The sequence below is a fragment of the Hemitrygon akajei genome, chromosome 28 (genome assembly GCF_048418815.1).
Source record: "Hemitrygon akajei chromosome 28, sHemAka1.3, whole genome shotgun sequence".
Lineage (NCBI taxonomy): Eukaryota > Metazoa > Chordata > Chondrichthyes > Myliobatiformes > Dasyatidae > Hemitrygon > Hemitrygon akajei.
The window spans coordinates 13,324,931-13,347,255 of record NC_133151.1 but is presented as its reverse complement, the minus strand read 5'-3'; the positions used below and the strand labels follow the sequence as shown (position 1 = coordinate 13,347,255).

The window sequence follows — 22,325 nt, the reverse complement described above, 5'->3', positions numbered from 1 at the left end:
CTTCGTGTGTCTGTGTCTTGCTGAATCTGTCACTCTATCTCTCTGTGGCTCTAAGTCTGCGTCCCTCTGTGTCTCTCTCACTCTGTGTCTCTATCACTGTGTCTTTGTCACTCTGTATTAATGTTACCCAGTCACTGTGTCGCTATGTTTCTGTCTGTATCTCTCTCTTTTTCTCTCTGCTTCTCCATCTCTGTGTCTCTCTGTCTCCATCAATCTATGTATCTGTGTCTGTCACGCTGTGTCTCTGTGAATCTGTAACTCTCTCATGCTGTATCACTCTGTCTCTGTGACTCTGTAAAACTGAATCTTTTTCTCTGTATCACTGTCACTCTGTCTCTGTCTTTGTTACTCTGTGCCTCTGTGTCTGTCTCATTCTGTGACTGTCTCTGTGTGTCTGTGTCTCAATGAATCTGTCACTCTATCTCTCTGTGACACTGTCTCTGTCACTACATGTCTCTCTGTCCCTCTACCCCATCAACCTATGTCCCTGTGTGTCTGTGCCCCCATCATTCTGTGACTCTGTGTTTCTCTGTCTTGGTGTCTCTATGTCTCCGCGTCTCTGTGTCTCTCTGACTCTGAGTCTGCCTATCTCTGTGTCTGTGTCTCTGTGTCTTTGTTACTCTGTGTCACTGTGACCCGGTGTTTCTGTGTCACTGTGTCTCTGTATCTCTCTCTCATTCTCTCTCTCTCTGTCTCCATCAATCTATGTCTCTGTCTCTCTATCCCCATCAATCTGTGTCTCTGTGTTTCTCTGTGACTTTGTGTCTCTGAGTCTGTGTGTGTGTCTCTGTCACTCTGTGTCACTGTCTCTGTCACTCTGTGAATCTGTGTCTCTCTATCTGTGTTTCTGTCACTCTGTGACTGTCACACTGTGTCTCTGTGACTCTCTAACTCTGTCACGCCGTGTCACTCTGTCTCTGTGAAACTATCAATCTTTTTTTCTGTATCACTGTGTCTCTGTCACTCTGTGTTTCTGTGTCTCTCTGTCTCTGTGACTTTGTGTCCCTGTATTCCTGGGTCTCTATATCTCTGTCTGGCTCTCTATTTCTCTGTGTGACTGTGTCTCTGTCACTCTGCACCATTGTGTCTCTGTGTGTCTGTTTCTGAGTGCCTCTCTGTCACTGTGTCTCTGTGACTTTGTATCCCTGTATTCCTGTGTATCTGTGTGTTTCCGTGTCTCTGCATCTCGCTGTCTCTGCGTCTCAGTATCTCTGTGTCTCTATCACTTTGTGATTCTGTCATATCGTGTCTCTGTCTCTGTTTCCCTGCCTTTCTGTGTCACAGCAACTGTATCTCTGTTTCTGCATCTCTGTCATTCTGTGTCACTGTGTCTCAGTGCCTCTGTGTCACTCTGTCTCTGTGACTCTGTCACTCTGGGTCTCTGTCTCCCTGTATCTCTGTGACTCTGCGTCTCTGTGACTCTTTGTCTGTGTCTCTGTCTCTGTGTCTTTGTCACTGCATCTCTGTCTGTCTCTCTCTCTGTTTCTCTCTCTCTCCATCGATCTATATCCTTGTGACTGCATCTCTGTGTATCTCTGTGTCTGTCTCGCATCACTCTGTGTCTCTGTGACTTTCTGTCTCTTTGACTTTGTGTCTCTGAGTCTCTGTGTGTGTCTCTGTCACTCTGTGCATCTGTGACTCTGCATGTCTGTGTCTCTCTGTCTACATCAGTCTGTGTCTCTGATTTTTTTTGTCTCTGAGTCTCTGTGTGTGCCTGTGTCTCTGTTACTCTATGTCCCTATCACTCTGAATCTGTGTGTCTTTGTCTCTGAGTCTCTGTCCCTCGCGCGCGTGTGTGTGTTTGTCTCTCTCTCTCTCTCTCTCTTCCTGTCATTCTGTGACTCTGTCTCTGTCTCTCGTGTGTGTTTGTGTGTGTGTGTGTGTGTGTCTCTCTCTCTCTCTTCCTGTCATTCTGTGACTCTGTGTCTCTGTCTCTCGTGTGTGTTTGTGTGTGTGTCTCTCTCTCTCTCTCTTCCTGTCATTCTGTGACTCTGTGTCTCTGTCCCTTGTGTGTGTTTGTGTGTCTCTCGCTCTCTCTCTCCCCCCCCCCCCTCCCTCCCTCTCTGTTCCTGTCATTCTGTGACTCTGTTTCTGTGTCCTGGTGTCTCTGTGTCTCTGTCCCTCGTGTGTGTGTGTCTCTCTCTCTCTCCCTGTCATTCTGTGACTCTGTGTCTCTGTCCCTCGTGTGTGTGTGTGTCTCTCTCTCTCTCTCTCTTCCTGTCATTCTGTGACTCTGTGTCTCTGTCCCTCGTGTGTGTGTGTGTATATCTGTCTCTCGCTCTCTCTCTCCCCCCCCCCCCCTCTGTTCCTGTCATTCTGTGACTCTGTTTCTGTGTCCTGGTGTCTCTGTGTCTCTGTCCCTCTGTATATCTCTCTCTCTGTCTCTGCATCTCTGTCTCTTTGTTTCTCTGTGACTGTGTCTCTGTCACTCTGCACCTCTGTGTCTATGTCTCCCTGAATCTGTTATTCTACCTCTCTGTCTCTCTATTCCCATCAATCTGTCCCTGTCATTCTGTGACACTGTTTTACTTTGTCTCTCTGTCTCTACATCTCTGTCTCTCTGTGTCTCTATCACTCTACACCTCTGTGACCTTGTGTCTCTGTATCACTCTGTGTCTCAGTGCCTCCCTGTCGCTCCGTCTCTGTCACTTTGTCTCTGTGACTCTGTGTCTCTGTCCCTCGTGTGTGTGTGTGTCTCTCTCTCTCTCTCTCTTCCTGTCATTCTGTGACTCTGTGTCTCTGTCCCTCGTGTGTGTGTGTATATCTGTCTCTCGCTCTCTCTCTCCCCCCCCCCCCTCTGTTCCTGTCATTCTGTGACTCTGTTTCTGTGTCCTGGTGTCTCTGTGTCTCTGTCCCTCTGTATATCTCTCTCTCTGTCTCTGCATCTCTGTCTCTTTGTTTCTCTATGACTGTGTCTCTGTCACTCTGCACCTCTGTGTCTATGTCTCCCTGAATCTGTTATTCTACCTCTCTGTCTCTCTATTCTCATCAATCTGTCCCTGTCATTCTGTGACACTGTTTTACTTTGTCTCTCTGTCTCTACATCTCTGTCTCTCAGTGTCTCTATCACTCTACACCTCTGTGACCTTGTGTCTCTGTATCACTCTGTGTCTCAGTGCCTCCCTGTCGCTCCGTCTCTGTCACTGTGTCACTGTGTCTCTGTACCTCTATCACTCTGTGTCTCAGTGCCTCCCTGTCACTGTGTCTCTGTGAACCTGTATCTCAGTATCTGTGTCACTCTGTGGCTCTGTGACTTTGTGACCCTGTAAATAAGAACATAAGAAATAGGAGCAGGAGTTGGCCATCTGGCCCATTGAGCCTGCCCCACCATTCAATGAGATCATGGCTGTGTCTCTGTGTCTGTGTGTGTCTCTGTATCTCTCTGTCCCTGCATCTCTGTGTCTCTATGTCTCCATCACTCTGTTTCTCTGTGTCTCTATGTCTCCATCACTCTGTTTCTCTGTGACTCTTTGTCTCCGTCTCTGTGTCTGTGTGTCTCTGTGTTCCTGTGTCTGTGTGTTTTTGTCACTCTGTCACCTGTGACTGTGTGACTCTGGGAATCTATCTCCCTCAGCCTTTCCACCAGCATCTTCCTGATATCTCTCTCTTCACCAGTCAAAGCCACGGACACTGCTGCACAGATCATATGCACTATCCACTCACCATGGTCTCCTCAACGCTGGGGAAATCTCTCAGCCGGTTTCAGCCAGTGACTATTCTGCTGAACACCTCTGTTCAGTCTCTGACATTCCAGGCATCTGTCATTTTAATTTGCCGTTCCATTCCCACCCTAAGCTCCCCCTTGTTGTTCACTGATCAAGCTGGAAGAATTGAGTCTCCCCCTCTGACAAGGAGCATAACACTGGGATTCAACATTCAGGCATCCTAGTGTCATATCACATACATGGAGTAATAGAGCATTACAGCACAGAAACAGGCCCTTTGGCCCATCTGGTCTGTGTCAAGCTGTTACTCTGCCTATGCCATCACCCTGTATGCGGTCTGTAGCCCTCCATACTCGAGAGAAGGTTCTTGGAAAACTGAAAGTTCTGAAGGTAGATCAGTCACCTGGACCAGTTGGTGTACACCCCAGAGATCTGAAAGATGTAGCTAAAGAGATTGTGGAGGCATTAGAATTGATCTTTCAAGAATGACTAGATTTTGGCATGGTTTCAGTAGACTGGAGGAGATTGCTGAGGATCTGGAGATGACCTTTGCATCATCAATCGGGACAGGAAAAGTACCAGAGGATTGGAAGGTTGTAAATGTTGTTCCCTTGTTCAAGAAGGTTAGTTAAGAAGCTAACCACATGGAAGGTTAGTTAAGAAGGTTCAGTCGTTAGGTATTAATGCTGGAGTAATAAAATGGATTCAACAGTGGCTAGATGGGAGATGCCAGAGAGTAGTGGTGGATAATTGTTTATCGTGATGGAGGCCGGTGACTAGCGGGGTGCCTCAGGGATCTGTTTTGGGCCCAATGTTGTTTGTAATATACATAAATGATCTGGATGATGGGGTGGTAAATTGGGTTAGTAAGTATGCCGATGATACTAAGGTAGGAGGTGTTGTGAATAATGAGGTGGGTTTTCAAAGCTTGCAGGGTGATTTATGCCGGTTAGAAGAATGGGCTGAACGTTGGCAGATGGAGTTTAATGCTGAGAAGTGTGAGGTTCTACATTTTGGCAGGAATAATCCAAATAGAACATACAGGGTAAATGGTAGGGCATTGAGGAATGCAGTGGAACAGAGAGATCTAGGAATAACAGTGCATAGTTCCCTGAAGGTGGAGTCTCATGTAGATAGGGTGGTGAAGAAGGCTTTTGGAACGCTGGCCTTTATAAATCAGAGCATTGAGTACAGAAGTTGGGATGTAATGTTAAAATTGTACAAGGCATTGGTAAGGCCAAATTTGGAATATTGTGTACAGTTCTGGTCACCGAATTATAGGAAAGATATCAATAAATTAGAGAGAGTGCAGAGACGATTTACTAGGATGTTACCTGGGTTTCAGCACTTAAGTTACAGAGAAAGGTTGAACAAGTTAGGTCTCTATTCATTGGAGCGTAGAAGGTTGAGGGGGGATTTGATCGAGGTATTTAAAATGTTGAGAGGGATAGATAGAGTTGACGTGAATAGGCTGTTTCCATTGAGAGTAGGGGAGATTCAAACGAGAGGACATGATTTGAGAGTTAGGGGGCAAAAGTTTAAGGGAAACATGAGGGGGTATTTCTTTACTCAGAGAGTGATAGCTGTGTGGAATGAGCTTCCTGTAGAAGTAGTAGAGGCCAGTTCAGTTGTGTCATTTAAGGTAAAATTGGATAGGTATATGGACAGGAAAGGAGTGGAAGGTTATGGGCTGAGTGCGGGTAGGTGGGACTAGGTGAGATTAAGAGTTCGGCACGGACTAGGAGGGCCGAGATGGCCTGTTTCCGTGCTGTGATTGTTATATGGTTATAAGAAAGGGAGTAGAGATAACCCAGGAAATTATAGTCCAGTGAGTCTGACTTTAGTGGTGGGCAAGTTAGAAACATAGAAAACCTACAGAACAATACAGGCCCTTTGGCCCACAAAGTTGTGCTGAACATGTCCCTACCTTAGAAATTACTAGGCTTATCCAAAGCCCTCTATTTTTCCAAGCTCCATGTACCTATCCAAAAGTCTCTTAAAACACCCTATCGTATACGCCTCCACCACCATTGCCAGCAGCCGCTCTCTGTGTAAAAAACTTACCCCTGACATCTCCTCTGTACCTACTCCCTAGCACCTTAAACCTGTGTCCTCTTGTGGCAACCATTTCAGCCCTGGGAAACAGCCTCTGACTATCAACACGATCAATATCTCTCATCCTCTTATACAACTCTTTGTTGGAGAAGATCCTGAGAGGCAGGATTTATGAACATTTGGAGAGACATAATCTGATTAGGGATAGTTAGCATGGCTTTGTCGAGGCCAGGTCATGCCTCATGAGCCTGATTGAATTCTTTGAGTATGTAACAAAACTCATTTGTGAAGGTAGAGCAGTGGATCTAGTGTATATGGATTTCAGTAAGGCATTTCAAGTAATCGGGCATGGGATCCAAGGAGATCTTGCTTTGTGGATCCAGAATTGGCTTGACCACAGAAGGCAAAGGGTGTTGGAGATGGTTCATATTCTGCATGGAGGACAGTGACCAGTGGTGTTCTGCAGGGATCTGTTCTGGGACCCCTGCTCTTTGTGATTTTTATAAATAACATAGATGAGAAAGTAGAAGGGTGGATGAGTAAGTTTGCTGATGACACAAAGGTTGGAGGTGTTGTGGAGAGTCTGGAGGGCTGACAGACGTTACAGCAGGACATTGATAGGATGCAGAACTGGGCTGAGAAGTGGCAGATAGACTTCACCCCAGGTAAGTATGAAGAGGATCATTTTGGTAGGTCAAGTTTGAAGGCAGAATATAACATTAATGGTAAGGCTCTTGGCAGTGTGGAGGATCAAGAGATCTTGGGTCCATGTCCATAGGACACTCAAAGTTACTGTGCTGGTTGACAGTGTTGTTAAGAAGGCATGTGATATGTTGGGCTTCATCAACCAGGTTGAGTTCAAGAGCCATGAGGTAATGTTACAGCTATATAAGACTTTGGTTAGACCCCACTTGGAGTACTATGTTCAGTTCTGGTCAGCACATTACAGGAAGGATGTGGATCCTGTTGAGAGAGTGTGGAAGAGATTTACAAAGATGTTGTCTGGATTGGTGAGCACGCCTTATAGGTTGAGTGAACTTGGCCTTTTCTCCTTGCAGTGATGGAGGATGAGAGTTTTAAGGTGCTTGGAAATAGGTACATGGGGGATGTCAGATGTAAGTTTTTCACACAGAGAGTGGTGGATGTGTGAAATGCTCTGCCAGTGACGGTGGTGGAAGCAGATACAACAGGGTCTTTTAAGAGCCTCTTAGATAGGTACATGGAACTTGGAAAAATAGAGGACTCTGTGCTAGGGATATTCTTAGCAGTCTGTAGAGTAGATTACATGGTCAGCACAACATTGTGGGCCGAAGGGCCTATAATATGCTGTAGATTTCGATGTTCTATGTTCAAATACTTACATATATAGTCCCTTAGAACACCTTCCAATAACTTTCCCTCAACTGGTGGGAGACTCACTGGCCTAAAATTTCCTGGTTTATGTTTAGAGCCTTTTTTCAACAGTGGAACAACATTGGCCATCCTCCAATCCCCTGGTACCAGTCCTGTCACAAAAGATGATTTAAATATCTCTGCTAAGGCCCCGGCAATTCTGCATTTTCACCCCATAAGGTCCGAGGGAACACCTTGTCAGGCCCTGGGGTTTTAACTGCTCTGATCTGGGTGGAGAAGAAGGTGTTTGGCACTCTCCCCTTAATCAGTCAGGACACTGAGTACAGGACCTGGGAACTCATGCAAACACAATTGGAGTTTTGTGTGTAGTTCCAGCTAGAGGAAGGATGTTGTAAAGCTGGGGAGAGTGCTGAACAAATCTTGAGTATATTACTAGGGCAGGAGGGCTTGAGTTATAATGAGAGACTGGATAGGCTAGCGGTTTTTATCACAGTAGTGTAGGAGGCTCAGGGAGGTTTATAAAATTATGAGCAGTTCAGTAAGGTTCCAGGGCAGGGGTGTCTAAAACAATGGGAACATTTTTAAAGCATCTGAGGGGCAACTTCTTCATCAAGAATGCTAGGTACTGTATATGGAATGACTTGCCAGAGGCAGATACAACTAAAATGGGTACGTCCATGGATAACAATGGTTTATAGGGATTGTGTTAAACTTGGGTAATGGGACTAGTTCAGGTAACTTGGTCAACATAGATATGCTGGGCCAAAGGGTCTGCCTCTAAGCTGTTTTCTATACTGTATAATGGCTCTGAAAAGTTCCCTTTTATTAGACACATGCATCTCTGTAACCACAACTCAAATCCTTAGCCAGAATCATGATCGTACCCTTTGCCTTCTGCATTCTGAACCCATTATTGGAATATATGGAGAACCAAAGTACTCAAGACAGCAGGGATGGAAAATGTTGGAATCAAGAGGCAAAAAATCAATCTGCTGGAAGAACTCAGCAGGTCAGGCAGCATCTCTGGGGGAGATGGCTAGTGTTTCGGGACAAGACCTTCATTCAGGACTGAGAGTGAGGGGGAAGACAGCCATTACAAACAGGTGAGGGAGAGGGAGGGAAGAGCTGGGAAGTGAGAGGTGGATCCAGGTGAAGGGGCAGATGGAGTTTGGTGTAGGAGGGAGGGGTAGATATAGAGACAAAGGCTGAGTGATGACAGGAGGGGACTGGAGATGTCAGTAGTGCTGGGGATGATATAGAGAAGCTGAGCAGTCATCAGTTGTTCTACCAGAGGACTGCAGATGTCACTAGCGCTTGGGGTGTCACTAGTGCGGGGGATGATATAAAGGGGCTGAAGGGTAACAGTTGCTGGTACTAGAGGACTGTACTAGAGCAGAGAATGTCACTAGTGCTGGAGGTGTCACTAGCACTAGGGGTGTCACTAGTGTGGGGGATGTCACTAGTGCGGAGAATGATACAGAGGAGCTGAAGGGTGACAGGTGCTGGTACTAGAGGACTGTACTAGTGCAGAGAATGTCACTGGCACTGGGAATGATATAGAGAGGCTGAAGGTGAGTGATGTTACCAGAGGATTGCAGAGGTCGTAGAGAGTCAGAGAGAACTGCAGCACAAAACCAGGCCCTTTGGCCCATCTAGTCCATGCAAAAACCATTTAAACTACCTACTCCCATCAACCTGCACTGGGACCATAGCTTTCCACACCTCTACTGTCCATGTACCGATGCAAACTTCTCTTAAACATTGAAATCAATCCCACAGCACCACTTATGATGGCAGCTTGTTCCATGCCCTCACGACCCTCTGAGTGAAGACGCTTCCCCTCATATTCCCCTTAAACTTTTCACCTTTCATCCTTAACACATGTAATCCCACCCAACCTCAGTGGGAAAAGCCTGCTTGCATTAACCTAATCTATACCCCTCATAATTTTGTATACCTCCATTAAATCTCATCTCAATCGTCTATGTTCTAAGGAATAAAGTCTAACCCAACAGACATGGGCAACACCCTTGTAAATTGTCTCTATACTCTTTCAATCTTGTTTACGTACAAACTGTAGGTAGGTGATGAAAACTGCACACAGTACTCCAAATTAAGCCTCACCAACATCTTATACGACTTCAATATAACATCCCATCTCCTGTACTCAAAACATTGAGCTATGAAGGGCAATGTGCCAAAAGCTTTCTTTATGACCCTATCTAACTGTGACATCAATTTCAATGATATATGAACCTGTATTCCCAGATATCTTTGTTCTACCGCACCCTTCAGTGTCCTACCGTTCAGCGTAAGACCTACCCTAGTTGGTCCTGCCAAAGTGCAAAACCTCGCACTTGTCTACATTAAATTCCATCTGCCCCCCCCCCACCTCCCCTCCTTCACCATTTTCCATACCCTCTTCCCTCTCTCGCTTTATCTCCTTGCCTACCCATCGCCTCCCTCTGGTGCATCTTTCCACACCCACCCACCCTCACTTTTTCTTTCTTCCATGGCCTTCTGTCTCTTTCAATCAACTTCCCTGCTAGTTACTTCACCCCTCCCCTCCAGGTTTCACCTATCACCTGATGTTTCTCTCTCCTCCACCCCCCCCCCCACCTTTTAAATCTACTCCTCAGCTTTGTTTCTCCAATCCTGCTGAAGGGTTTCAGCCCGAAACATCGACTATACTTTTTTCCATGGATGCTGCCTGGCCTGCTGATTTCCTCCAGCATTTTGTGTGTGTTGCTCGGATTTCCAGCTTCTGCAAATTTTCTCTTCTGTGTGACTTACACATCTGGTCTCTTAGAATACATTCCACTAGCTTTCCCACAACTGATGTCAGACTCATTGGCCTATAATTTCCTGATTTATGTTTAGAGCCTTTCTTAAACAGCGGAACAACATTGGCTATCCTCCAATCCTCTGGCACCTCTCCTGTCATGAATGATGATTTAAATACCTCTGCTTAGGTCTCAGCAAATTCTGCAGTTGCCTCCCGTAGGGTCCAAGGGAATGCCTTGTCAGGCCCTGGGGACTTATCCACCCTGATTTGCCTCAGGGTAACAAACACTCCCTCCTCTGAAATCTGTATTGTGTCCATGAAGTTGATGCCACTTTGCCTCACTTCTATAGACTCTGCGTCCATCTCCTGAGTAAATACAGATGAAAATAATTCATTTAAGATCTCCCCCATCGGTTTTCGCTCCACCATTCTGGTGTTCCAGAGGACCAGTTTTGTCCCTTGCAATCCTTTTGCTCTAAAATATCTGTAGAATCTCTTAGGATTCTCCTTCACCTTGTCTCTAGAGCAACTTCAGCCCTTTTTTCAGCTCTCCTGATTTCTTTCTTAAGCATTTTCTTGCATTACTTATTCTCCATAAGCACCTCATTTGCTTCTACCTGCCTAGACTGCTATGCACCTCCTTTCTTTTCTTAACCAGAGCCTCAATATCTCTTGAAAACCAAAGTTCCTTTCATTCTGGCAGGTACATACAAGCTTTGTACTCTCAACATTTCTGAAGGCCTCCCACTTACCAAGTACACCTTTGCCTAAAAACAGCCTGTCCAGTCCACACTTACCAGATCATTTCTGACACCATCTCAAAATTGGCCTTTCTCCAATTTAGAATCTCAATCTGTGGACCAGACTTATCTTTTTGTATATTTACTTTGAAACTCGTGGCATAATGGTCACAGGATGCAAAGTGTTTCTCTACACAAACTTCTGTCACCTGCCCTGTCTCATTCCCTAATAGATCCAGTATCGCTCACTCTCTCGTTGGGACTTGTACTGATGAAGGAAACTTTTCTGAACACATTTGGTAAACTATCTCATCTAGACATTTTTACGGTATGGGAGTCCCAGTCAATGTGCATAAAGTTAAAATCACCTACTATAATAATGTTGTGTTTCTTACAACAGTCTGTGATCACTGTACAATTTGTAGTTCTAAATCCGTAGGTCTGTTAGGTTTTCAATAATATAGCCCCATTTACATGCATACCTTTCTTATTTCTTAATTCCTCCCATAAAGCCTCACTGGTTGAGTTCTCCAGTCTGTCCTGACTGAGCACTGCTGTGACATTTTCCCTGACTAGTAATGCCACCCCTCCTCCTTTAATCCTTCCTGCTCTGTCACATCTAAAACAACAGAACCCCAGAATATTGAGCTGCCAGTCCTGCCCCTCCTGCAATCGAGTCTCACTATTGACTACAATATCATAATCCCAGTTGCAGTTGAATAAGTTTTGCTCGGAAGGTTATAGAAATATTATTAAATTGGAAGTAATGCAGAAACAATTTACAAGGATGTAGTCTGAATTCGAGGGACTGAGATTTTTATTCAGAGATACAGCGTGAAACAGGCCCTTTCGGCCCAACCTACCGTATCACACTACAACCCATTGATTTAACCCTAGCCTAGTCGTAGGACAATTTACAGTGACCAAGTGACCTACTACCCAGTATGTCTTTGGACTGTGGGAGGAAACCGGAGCACCCGGAGGAAACACATGCAGTCACGGGAAGAGCATAGAAACTTCTTAAAGAGCATGCCAGAATTCAAAGTTCGAAGTAAATTTATTATCAAAGTACATATATGTCACCATATACAACACTGAATTTCACTTTCTGGCAGGCATATTATTCTATAGAATAATAAACATAATATTTGAGCTCTGAACTCTGATGCCCCAAGCTGTATTACGCTACGCTGCCCTGGCACCCTATGGTGTCGCCCCACAAATTACAGAGATTGAATGGACTGTTTTCCTTAGAATGTAGGACACTTAAAGGGAACAGATTTGGTCAATGTGCACAGCCTCTCCCCTAGGGTTGGGGAATCAAAAAGCAGAGGGCACAGGTTTAAGGTGAGGGGCTTGGGGGGTAGGAACTTGAGGGGCACTATTCTTTATACCGAGGGTGGCCAGTACATGGAACGAGCTGCCATTAGTGGATGAGGCAGGAACATTAACAACTTAAACAAGTGGATGAGGCAAGGTGAAGCCTTTCAGCTACAGCAGAATCACTCTGTTCAGTGTTTCGGGAAGGTGACTCACCCAGGCTTTCTCAAGGTAAGTAAGGAATGAATGATAATTGCTGCACATTGCTGGCTGTGCCCAGAACCTGGGGCTGAAAAGAGAAGTCTCCCACTGTCTGCCACTCCTGGTGTTCTGGTGTATGGGCCACTCTGTTCACCATTCAACATTCATCCACACCTGGCCACGAGAACATGGGGAGGGAGCGTTGTTTTCACAAGAATAAGTTTATTCTAACTTTCCATTACTACAATGCTGTAAAACAACTCAGAGACTTCAATAGACATGTGTTGCTATGGTAACTAGGCCTCAGGTTCCACCCACTCCGAACTCCACATCTGTTCCGGGCAGAGCCAGCACTGCTAAGGAGGCAAAGCTGTTGGGCACAGGGACTTACTATGTGGAGCTGTAGGTAGACGCCCAGGCCAGAGGCACTGTTCCATTTGAACCAGAATGGCATCCTCCTGTTGTGTGCTGAATCCTACTGCGAGGCGGTCAGCCCATGTGCTGGGCCGGTTGTTCGGAGGCCACGTGTACGTGATGAGGGCTCCACCCCGACCAAAGATGTACATGGTACCAGCTGTGGAGAGAACACAAACAAACAAAACCCAGTTAGACCAGGACATCTGAGTGGACCATTGCTCTGAGCAGGAACATTTTTACATGGTGTGTCAGTTTAAATGTTTATATGTTACAAAAATTCCAACTATGCGGCAGCAAAGCCTACGTAAAGTGCACGGGAGCATTTCAGTTACTGCACGACCACACACCTGTACAGCTTTGAAGGAACAGTGACTGAGACTGTGTTGGAAATTTCCTGGACAGTGGCTGTCTCTAATCCACACTGTCCCTGCCCTTTAATTCTCATTACAAAAATACGTTTATTGATTCAAGATTCCAGAATATTAGATGCTATTTTTGGTACAGAAGTGTAAAAGAGAATTAAGAAATTGTTTGTTTCTGGATCCAACACAGCACAAAAAAACCCACAAAAGATAACGATAACATTACAGGGTCCTGCGGCAGTTTAACTCAATCTGATTACTTACACAGGCACAATCGAAGCAAATGTCATTCACCAATATCTTGCTTTAAGATACAAACTCATAAAAGAAACCATACAAGACTGATCCAGTTTTAGAGTCATAGCCCTACACATTATATTACGATCGATCTATCGTTACAGACGGGGCAACCCACAGTAACTGTCCAGATATACTATTACAAGATAAACAACTTACTTAAGCAAGAACAACTTACTTAACAGATGTAGCCATTCCAAACATGCATAACTTACAGAAAGCATCAGTGAAAAACACCAGAAATATGCTGAATTAAAAGAGGAGATTGAAAGACTTTGGAACAGGGTACACATAGTCCCGCTAGTAATATCTACAATTGGTATCATCCCAAAGGCACTACACAATAACATTAAACAATTAGGCCTACACAGCAATATTAGAAACCATAGAAAACCTACAGCACATTACAGGCCCATCGGCCCACGAAGTTGTGCCAAACATGTCCCTGCCTTAGAAGTTACTAGACTTCCCCATAGCCCTCTATTTTTCTAAGCTCCATTTACCTATTTAAAAGTCTCTTAAAAGACCCTATCGTATCCGCCTCCACCACCGTTGCCAGCAGCCCATTCCACGCACTCACTACTCTCTGAGTAAAAAACTTACCCCTGATATCTCCTCTGTATCTACTCCCCAGCACCTTAAACCAGTGTTCTCTTGTCCATTTCAGCTCTGGGAAAAAGCCTCTGACTTTTAATCCACACGATTAATGCCTCTCATCATCTTGTACACCTCTATCAGGTCACCTCTCATCCTCCATCGCTCCAAGGAGAAAAGGCCAAGTTCATTCAAAGGCAACATGAGTGAATCTGCAGATGCTGGAAATAAATAATCCCTCTCATCCCTCCCCACCGACCTCCCTCCGGGCACTTATCCCTGCAAACGGAAGAAGTGCTACACCTGCCCCCACACTTCTTCCCTCACCACCATCCCAGGCCCCCGACAGTCCTTTCAGGTGAGGCAGCACTTCACCTGCGAGTCAACTGGGGTGATATACTGTATCCGGTGCTCCCGTTGTGGCCATTTATACATTGGGGAGACCCGCCACAGACTGGGAGACCATTTCGCCGAACACCAGCGCTCAGTCCTCCAGCAGTGGCGGGATCTCCCTGTGGCCACACACTTCAATTCCACAGAACACTCCCACTCCAACATGTCTGTCCATGGCCTCCTCTACCGTCAAGATGAGGCCGCGTACAGGTCGATGGAGCAATACCTTATCTCCCGCCTGGGTAGCCTCCTACCTGCCGGCATGAACATCCAATTCACAGACCTCTGTTGATACCCCTGCCCCCCCTTACCCCCATCCCTATCTATTATTTCAGTCTGGTTCTCTTTCTCTCTCTTTTTCCCCCCTCACTATAATCTCCCCCCCCAGCCCTACCTTTCTTTCTCTTTTATTTCCCATAATTCTCCACCTTCCCCCTAGCCCATTTCCCTCCAACCTATTTCTTCCTAGCTCTCTACTTTATCCCTCCCCCCACTTCTTATCCCCCCTTGACCATCCCATGTTACTTCACTCCTGATGAAGGGTTTCGGCCCGAATCGTCGTCACTACCTCCTCCCATAGATGCTGTCTGGCCTGCTGAGTTCTGCCAGCATTTGGTGTTTTTATTTATTGCCAAGTTCATTCAACCTGTTCTCATAAGACATGCTCCCCAATCCAGGCAACATCTTTGTAAATCTCCTCTGCACCCTTTCTATGGCTTTCACATCCTTCCTGTAGTGAGGCGACCAGAACTGAGCACAGTATTCCAAGTGGGGTCTGACCAGGGTCCTATATAGCTGCAATATTACTTCTCGGCTCCTAAATTCAATTCCACGATTAATGAAAGCCAATACACCGTATGTCTTCTTAACCACAGTGTCAACCTGCGCAGCTGTTTTGAGTGTCCTATGGACTCAGACCCCAAGATCCTTCCGATCCTCCACATTGCCAAGAGTCTTACCATTAATACTATATTCTGCCATCATATTTGATGTAAATCTTCAGAAAGACACAATACTAAACACCACTAGAAGAGTCCAAAAGTTCGTAGCAATTGAGAAATGAGGGTGCATGGCTATGCCCGTACCTCAGGTTTTGCCAGCCTGAGCTGAGAGAAAAAGATAATAAAAAAAATACATTAAATATAAATACATAAGATTGCTTATATACATAGATTGATCGTATGTTGTTAAAGTGACACTAGGCACAGGAGTGTCTGTACAATATGTGACTCTGACAGGAAATGGAGGTGGCGGGGGGTGCAGGGGTGGGTGAGTGGGTGAGCTGCTGATCAGAATTACTGCTTGGGGAAAGTCACTGCTTTTGAATCTGGTGGTCGTGGCATGGATACTACGATGTAAAGTGGGTGTGAGTGTTACAAGTTCTCCTGAAGTTGATAACCATCTCTGTCTTGTTGACTATGTGGATTGTGGACTATGGACTGTATTGGATATCTCCCTGACAGTGATCACTTCGCTCTGTTCTCTAACCCATGCTGTCCCTGAACTATGTTGTCTCGTTATGCTTATTACAACTTTACAATTCCACTGTGCTGCAAGAAAACAAACACTTAGATAGATAGATAGATACTTTATTCATCCCCATGGGGAAATTCAACATTTTTTCCAATGTCCCATACATCTCAGGATTCACACCACCAAGTTCAGGAGCAGTGTTTACCCCTCAACCATCAGGCTCTTGAACCAGAGTGGATAACGTTATTCAACTTCACTTGCCCCATCACTGAACTGTTCCCACAACCCATGGACTCACTTTCAAGGACTCTTCATCTCATGTCCTCAATATTTATTGCTTATTTATTTATTTTTATTCTTTTGTTTTTATATATTTGTACAGTTTGTTGTATTTTGTACATTGTCCGTCCTGTGTGTGGTGTTTCACTGATTCTATTGTGTTTTTTTGTATTGACTGTGGATGCCCACAAGGAAGTAAATCTCAGGGTTTACTCTGAACTTTGGAATTTGAAGTATAGGAGGGTTTTGGTGGGTGTGTGAGTGAATGTTTCTGAGTGACACACACTGACATTAGTGCCTCATTCTCTCTCTCATTCTGTAGGGGAGCTGTACGTCGGTGGACTCAGCAAGGGTATGTTCAACAACCTCCCCAAGCTGGTTGCCTCCCGAGAGGGCTTCCAGGGCTGCCTGGCCTCCATCGACCTCAACGGACGCCTGCCAGATCTGATCGCCGACGCCCTCCATCGAGTGGGGCAGATCGAGAGAGGATGTGGAGGTACGGTGTTGGGGGTTGACGAGAGATGTGTTTGTAGCTTCCAGTTGGTGATACAGAACTTGATCAATTCCACTAGCGACATGATAGAGGTGCACAAGATGGTAAGATTGGACAGCCAGCGACTTTTTCCCAGGGTAAAAATAGCTAATATCAGGCAGCATAATTTTAAGTTGATTGGAGGGAAGTATAAGGGGCATATCAGAGGTAAGATTTTTACACAGAAGACTGGTGGGTATGTGGAACGCACTGCCAGGGGAAGCAGTAGAGGCAGGTACATGAGGAACGTTGGTGAGAAAGGCACATGGATGATAGAAACTGGAGTGTTCTGTGGGAGGGAAGGGTTAGGTTGATCTTGGAGTAGGTTAAAAGGCTGGCACAACATTGTGGGCTGAAGGGCCTGTACTGTGCTGTAATGTTCTCCCTGTTAATTCCATATGGATTGAGGAATTTTGCCAGCCTTTGAAAGGTTAATCTGAAATAGTTGAATTAATGCGACCTAGAGCATCAAAGAAATAGGGAAATCTCACTCACTGTGCATGGGGGCAAGTGGGGGTCAGGGACAGGGTTGGGTTGCCAGTGGAAGGTTTTCTGGGAGGGAATGGTTGCTGATTGTGGGATCTTGTTGAGTCTGGGGGCTAGGGATTGGATTAGATTGTCAACGTAGGGTTATCTGGGAGGGAATGGTTGCTGATTGTGAGATCTTGTTGAGTCTGGGGGCTAGGGATTGGGTTAGATTGTCAACGTAGGGTTATCTAGGAGGGAATGGTTGCTGATTGTGGGATCTTGCTGAGTATGGGGGCTAGGGATTGGATTAGATTGTCAACGTAGGGTTATCTGGGAGGGAATGGTTGCTGATTGTGGGATCTTGCTGTGTATGGGGGCATGGGGATTGGGTTAGATTGCCAACGTAGGGTTTTGTGGAAGGGAATGGTTGCTGATTGTGGCATCTTGCTCTGCACAGGAGTGAGGGTGAGGGAGCTGGGTTAGGTTGTCAAAAGGACATCACTTTTTGTTCTAGACCATGGGCCAGAGAGCAAGCCGCAGGAAGAGGTGGCTGGTGACCTCCCCCTATCCTTTCAGTTCAGCCACTCAGTCATGGAGGGTCCACCAGGAATGGATTGGGGGCTGTAACGCTTGTGTGCTGGAGGTAAAGAGCGGGCACAGGGAGGGAGGGAGTACATCAAGCTCACAGAAGGAGAATAGACTGACCCGGACTGTTGTCCCAGCAGCAGCCCACTGCCCCTCAAAGAGCAGTGACGGTAAACCACAGGGGGCAGATCCATGTGGGTGGAGTCCATGTGCAGATCTGGTCAGATCATTACAGGAAGGGTGGGGGGATGGGGAGAGGGTGCAGAAGAGGTTCATTAGGATAAGTGTGAGCTATAACAAGAGGAGGCACAGACCTGTTTACTGTCGAGCATCAAAGGCTCAGGCAGACCTGACAGAGATTTTGTGATGCACAGATGGAGATGGCATTCAGAAAACAGTTCGCAAAACAGAAATACTCAATGCTGGAGACCATGCTTTCCAGGAGAGAGGTGGTTTAAAGGGAATGTGCGGGGGCGGGAAGAGTATTTTTACACAGAGTGGTGGGTGCCTGGAACGTGCTGCCAGGGCTGGTTCTAGAGGCAGATACGATAGAGGTGTTTACAGCTGTTAGACAGACACATCAATATAGAGGGAGATGGACCGTGTTCAGGGAAAGGAGGGATATGGATCATGTGCAGGGACTGGAGGGAGATGGACCATGTGCAGAGAATGGAGGGAGATGGACATTTTGCAGCAAATGATGGGTTATGGACCATGAGCAGGGAATGGTGGGAGTAGGACTCTCTACAGGGATGGTGGGAGATGAACCATGTGCAGGGAATAATTGGATAAGGATATTGTGTAGGGAATGGAGGGAGTTGGACGGTGTGCAGGGAATAATGGGATAACGACCATGTGCAGAGAGTGAAGGGAGATGGACCGTGTGTACAGAATGGAGGGAGATGGACCATGTTCAGGGAATGTAGGGAGGTGGACACTGTGCAGGGAATGGAGATGGACCATATGCAGGCAGACTATAGGCCTTACCTTCAGTGAGCCCTTTGACAAGGTCCCGCATGGCAGGCTGATCTGGAAGGTTAGGTCATGTGGGTTCAGGGGGAGCTGGTGAGGTGGATTCAGAATTGGCTCAATGATAGGAAGCAGAGGGTGATGGTTGAAGCTTGATCCTCCGACTGAAGCCTTGTGACTAGTGGGTTGCCCCAGCGGTCAGTGTTGGGATCTCTGTTACTCATTATTTTTGTGAATGTGAACATACATGGCACGATGAGCAAGTTGGCTGATGACAGTAACTCAGGAGTTTTGACAGTGAAGCAGGTTACAGTGAATTCCAAAGAGATCTTGGTCAGTCAGGGAGATGGGCTGAGGAATGGCAAATGGATTTCAATTAGATGCGTGTGAGGTGAGGCATTTTGGACAGACAAACCAGGGTAGGACTTATACAGTGAATGGCCAGGCACTGGCGAATGTGGAACAGAGGGACCTGAGAGTACAGGGACAGTTTGCTGAAAGTGAGCGGGTAGGTAGGTCGGCTGGTGAAGGTGTTTAGCACTCTGGCCTTCATCAGTCAGGGCGCCGTTTAGCACAAGGGAAGTAATTTTGAAGTTATACAAGTTGGTGAGGTCATGCTTGGAGTGCTGTGTACAGTTTACTTCACCCTGTCACAGGAAAGACATTGTTGAGCTGGAGAGGTGCAGAAGAGATTTACAAGAATGCTGACTAGACTCGAGGGTGTGAGTTATAGGGAGAGGTTGGCCACACTGGATCTTTATTCACTGGAGAATGAAGGGTGACCTCATCGAAGTTTATAAAATCATGAGGGGTGTGGATAAGGTGGATGGTCACAGTCTTCCCCAGGGTCAGGAGTCCAAAACCGGACCACACAGAGAGAAAGAAGGGAGAGATTTAAAAGAGACCTGAGAGGTAACTTCTCTGCACAGAGGGAGGTGAATGAGCTGCCTGAGGAAGGGGCCAGGGTGGGCCATACTGTTCCATGGTGGGTGAAGAGACTGTTCCTGGGCTATACTGTTCCATGGTGGGTGAATGGGCCTGTTCCTGGGCCATACTGTTCCATGGTGGGTGAATGGGCCTGTTCCTGGGCCATACTGTTCCATGGTGGGTGAATGGGCCTGTTCCTGGGTCATACTGTTCCATGGTGGGTGAATGGACCTGTTCCTGGGCCATACTGTTCCATGGTGGGTGAATGGGCCTGTTCCTGGGCCATACTGTTCCATGGTGAGTAAGGGACCTGTTTCTGCGCTATACTGTTCTATGGTGGGTGAAGGGACTGTTCCTGGGCTGTACTGTTCCATGGTGGGTGAGTGGGCCTGTTCCTGGGACATACTGTTCCATGGTGGGTGAATGGGCCTGTTCCTGGGCCATACTGTTCCATGGTGGGTGAATGGGCCTGTTCCTGGGCCATACTGTTCCATGGTGGGTGAATGGGCCTGTTCCTGGGCCATACTGTTCCATGGTGAGTAAGGGACCTGTTTCTGCGCTATACTGTTCTATGGTGGGTGAAGGGACTGTTCCTGGGCTGTACTGTTCCATGGTGGGTGAGTGGGCCTGTTCCTGGGCCATACTGTTCCATGGTGGGTGAATGGGCCTGTTCCTGGGCCATACTGTTCCATGGTGGGTGAATGGGCCTGTTCCTGGGCCATACTGTTCCATGGTGGGTAAGGGACCTGTTTCTGCGCTATACTGTTCTATGGTGGGTGAAGGGACTGTTCCTGGGCCATACTGTTCCATGGTGGGTGAGTGGGCCTGTTCCTGGGCCATACTGTTCCATGGTGGGTAAGGGACCTGTTCCTGGGCCGTACTGTTCCATGGTGGGTGAGTGGGCCTGTTCCTGGGCCGTACTTCCATGGTGAGTTAAGTACTGGTGTCCCCATGACATCTCACTCACCTGCAGATTCCTCTCCTCTGCAGGCCCCAGCACCACCTGCCAGGAGGACTCGTGCGCCAATCAGGGGACCTGCATTCAGCAGTGGGAGGGCTACACCTGCGACTGCACCATGACGTCCTTTGGGGGCGCTCTCTGCAACTACCGTGAGTACAGCGGCCCTCCTGTGAGCCAAATCGGCAGGGAGCAGCCACCCTTCCATAGTGCTACTCACCCTCATGGGCAAACTTTCACAGCCTTCAGACTGTGCAAGGAAAGAACAATGGGACCCTCTTTATCACCCGGGGAGCATCCAGCCTACCATGGCGACAGGCCTGAGGGTTGTGTGGGAACCATTGCAACTCTTTTAAACAGAACCAAAAGCAAGTTGCTGATTTCCCCTCTCCATCTTGGGGTGTCACATTAGTAGTGGCTAGCTTGACACTATTGTAGCTCGGAGTTCAGAGCTTCAATTCTGGCACCTTCTGGAAGCCTGATTGCACATTCCTTTCCATGGGAGATTCCTCAGGATACTCCATACCGGTTCGAAGGTTAATTGGTCACTGTAAATTGTCCTGTGGTTATGCTAGGGTTAAATCGGCATGTTGCTGGGTGGTACGGCTCGAAGGGCCAGAAGGGCCTGTTACACACTCTCTCTCTAAATACAAATAAATCTCCCTCCAAAGTGAGAGGCTGGAGATTGATGCTTCCCTCAGCGTGATGTGGGTCCCACTGTCAACGTCCACCTTTTGAATGTCCTTGGTTTGAGCATGCACCTTGTCCTTTCACGGTTTGGTGATTCGAACAATAGACTGACTTCTTTTCGGCTGCATTCCTGACTGTGAGCTGGCCAGGTACGTGTTGTGCTGTTAAAGAGGGACAGGGCAGACGTGGAGTTGCTGTGGGTGTTCAGACCAATTGCTGGGCAATTGCTGAGTGATGGCACACAGCAGTGGTGTTTCTGTGGAATGTTCATTATAATCAGTTTGATGTTTTAATTGATTGCAATTCAGCCGGCTAATTGACTTTCAGGCCACTGTGGGGATGGTTCGGTGTTGTTTATCTATACACAGACAGACAAAGGCACTCACTGGGTGCAGGAGCTGTTTTACATCATGTAGGCGAGGAATGGCAATCTTTCTCTCTACGTATCTCTGTCTGTTTGTCCCTCCCCCCTCTCTCACTCTCCCTATCTGTCCCTCTCTCTCTCCCCCTCACCCCATCTGTCTGTGTCTCTCTTTCTCTCCCTCTCATTCAGCCTGTGTCCCTCTCTCTTTCTGTCTCTCTTTCTCTCCCTCTCTCTCTCTGTCTCTGTCTTTTTCTCTCTGTCACTCTGTTTCTTTGTGTGTCTGTATCCGTCTTTTTGTCTTTCTGTCTCCCTCTCTCTTACAGTCTCTCTGTCTTTGTCTCTGTTTGTCTCTCTCTCTCCCTTTCTGTCACACTCCCTCCTCCCCACCCTCTCTTTTGCCTCTCCCAACTTCTCTGTGTCCTTTCTCTCTCTTCCCCCAATCTCTTTCTCCCTGTCTCTCTCTCTCTCTCTCTCTCTTCCCTCCCCCACTCACTCACTCTCTCTCTCTCTCTACCCCCCACCCCCACTCTCTGCTCTTCTCTCTACCTCCGAGTCTCTCCTGGTTGTTTGCCTGTAGTCACATGGTCTGTGAGAAGATGTGGTGGTAATGTACAAATGGAAATACCCATTCCTCAGGGTGGACACATGCTCTGGCGCTGACCCCAGTTCGGTGGTCAGTCTGTGGCTGTCAGTGGGACAAAAGAGTGAGGCACGGGTGTCAGTCCGTCCCTCGACCCTGGGGATGTCCGTAGTGGGGCAGAGACCCTCACCAGCCCTCACTGGGGTGGGCACAGTGAGCCCCGAGCTGTCGAGAGCCTGACTCCGGACTATTATGGTTATGAGATTCTGGGGTGAAACTCTGAGAAGGGGTAGGGAGGGAGGGTGTTACTAATTTTGA

The 22,325-nt window shown here is 47.0% G+C and overlaps 1 protein-coding gene across 24 annotated transcripts in view; it reads left to right on the top strand.

The window, feature by feature from the left end:
• Positions 1–22,325, top strand: part of LOC140717693 (neurexin-2-like) — a 1,248,008-nt gene that overhangs the window by 619,832 nt on the left and 605,851 nt on the right. For all 24 annotated transcript variants that reach the window (XM_073031362.1, XM_073031351.1, XM_073031361.1 and 21 more), the window contains 2 exons: positions 16,257–16,430; positions 20,406–20,525. In XM_073031362.1, coding sequence (XP_072887463.1) covers positions 16,257–16,430; positions 20,406–20,525 — 294 coding nt within the window. The remainder of the gene's footprint in view (positions 1–16,256; positions 16,431–20,405; positions 20,526–22,325) is intronic.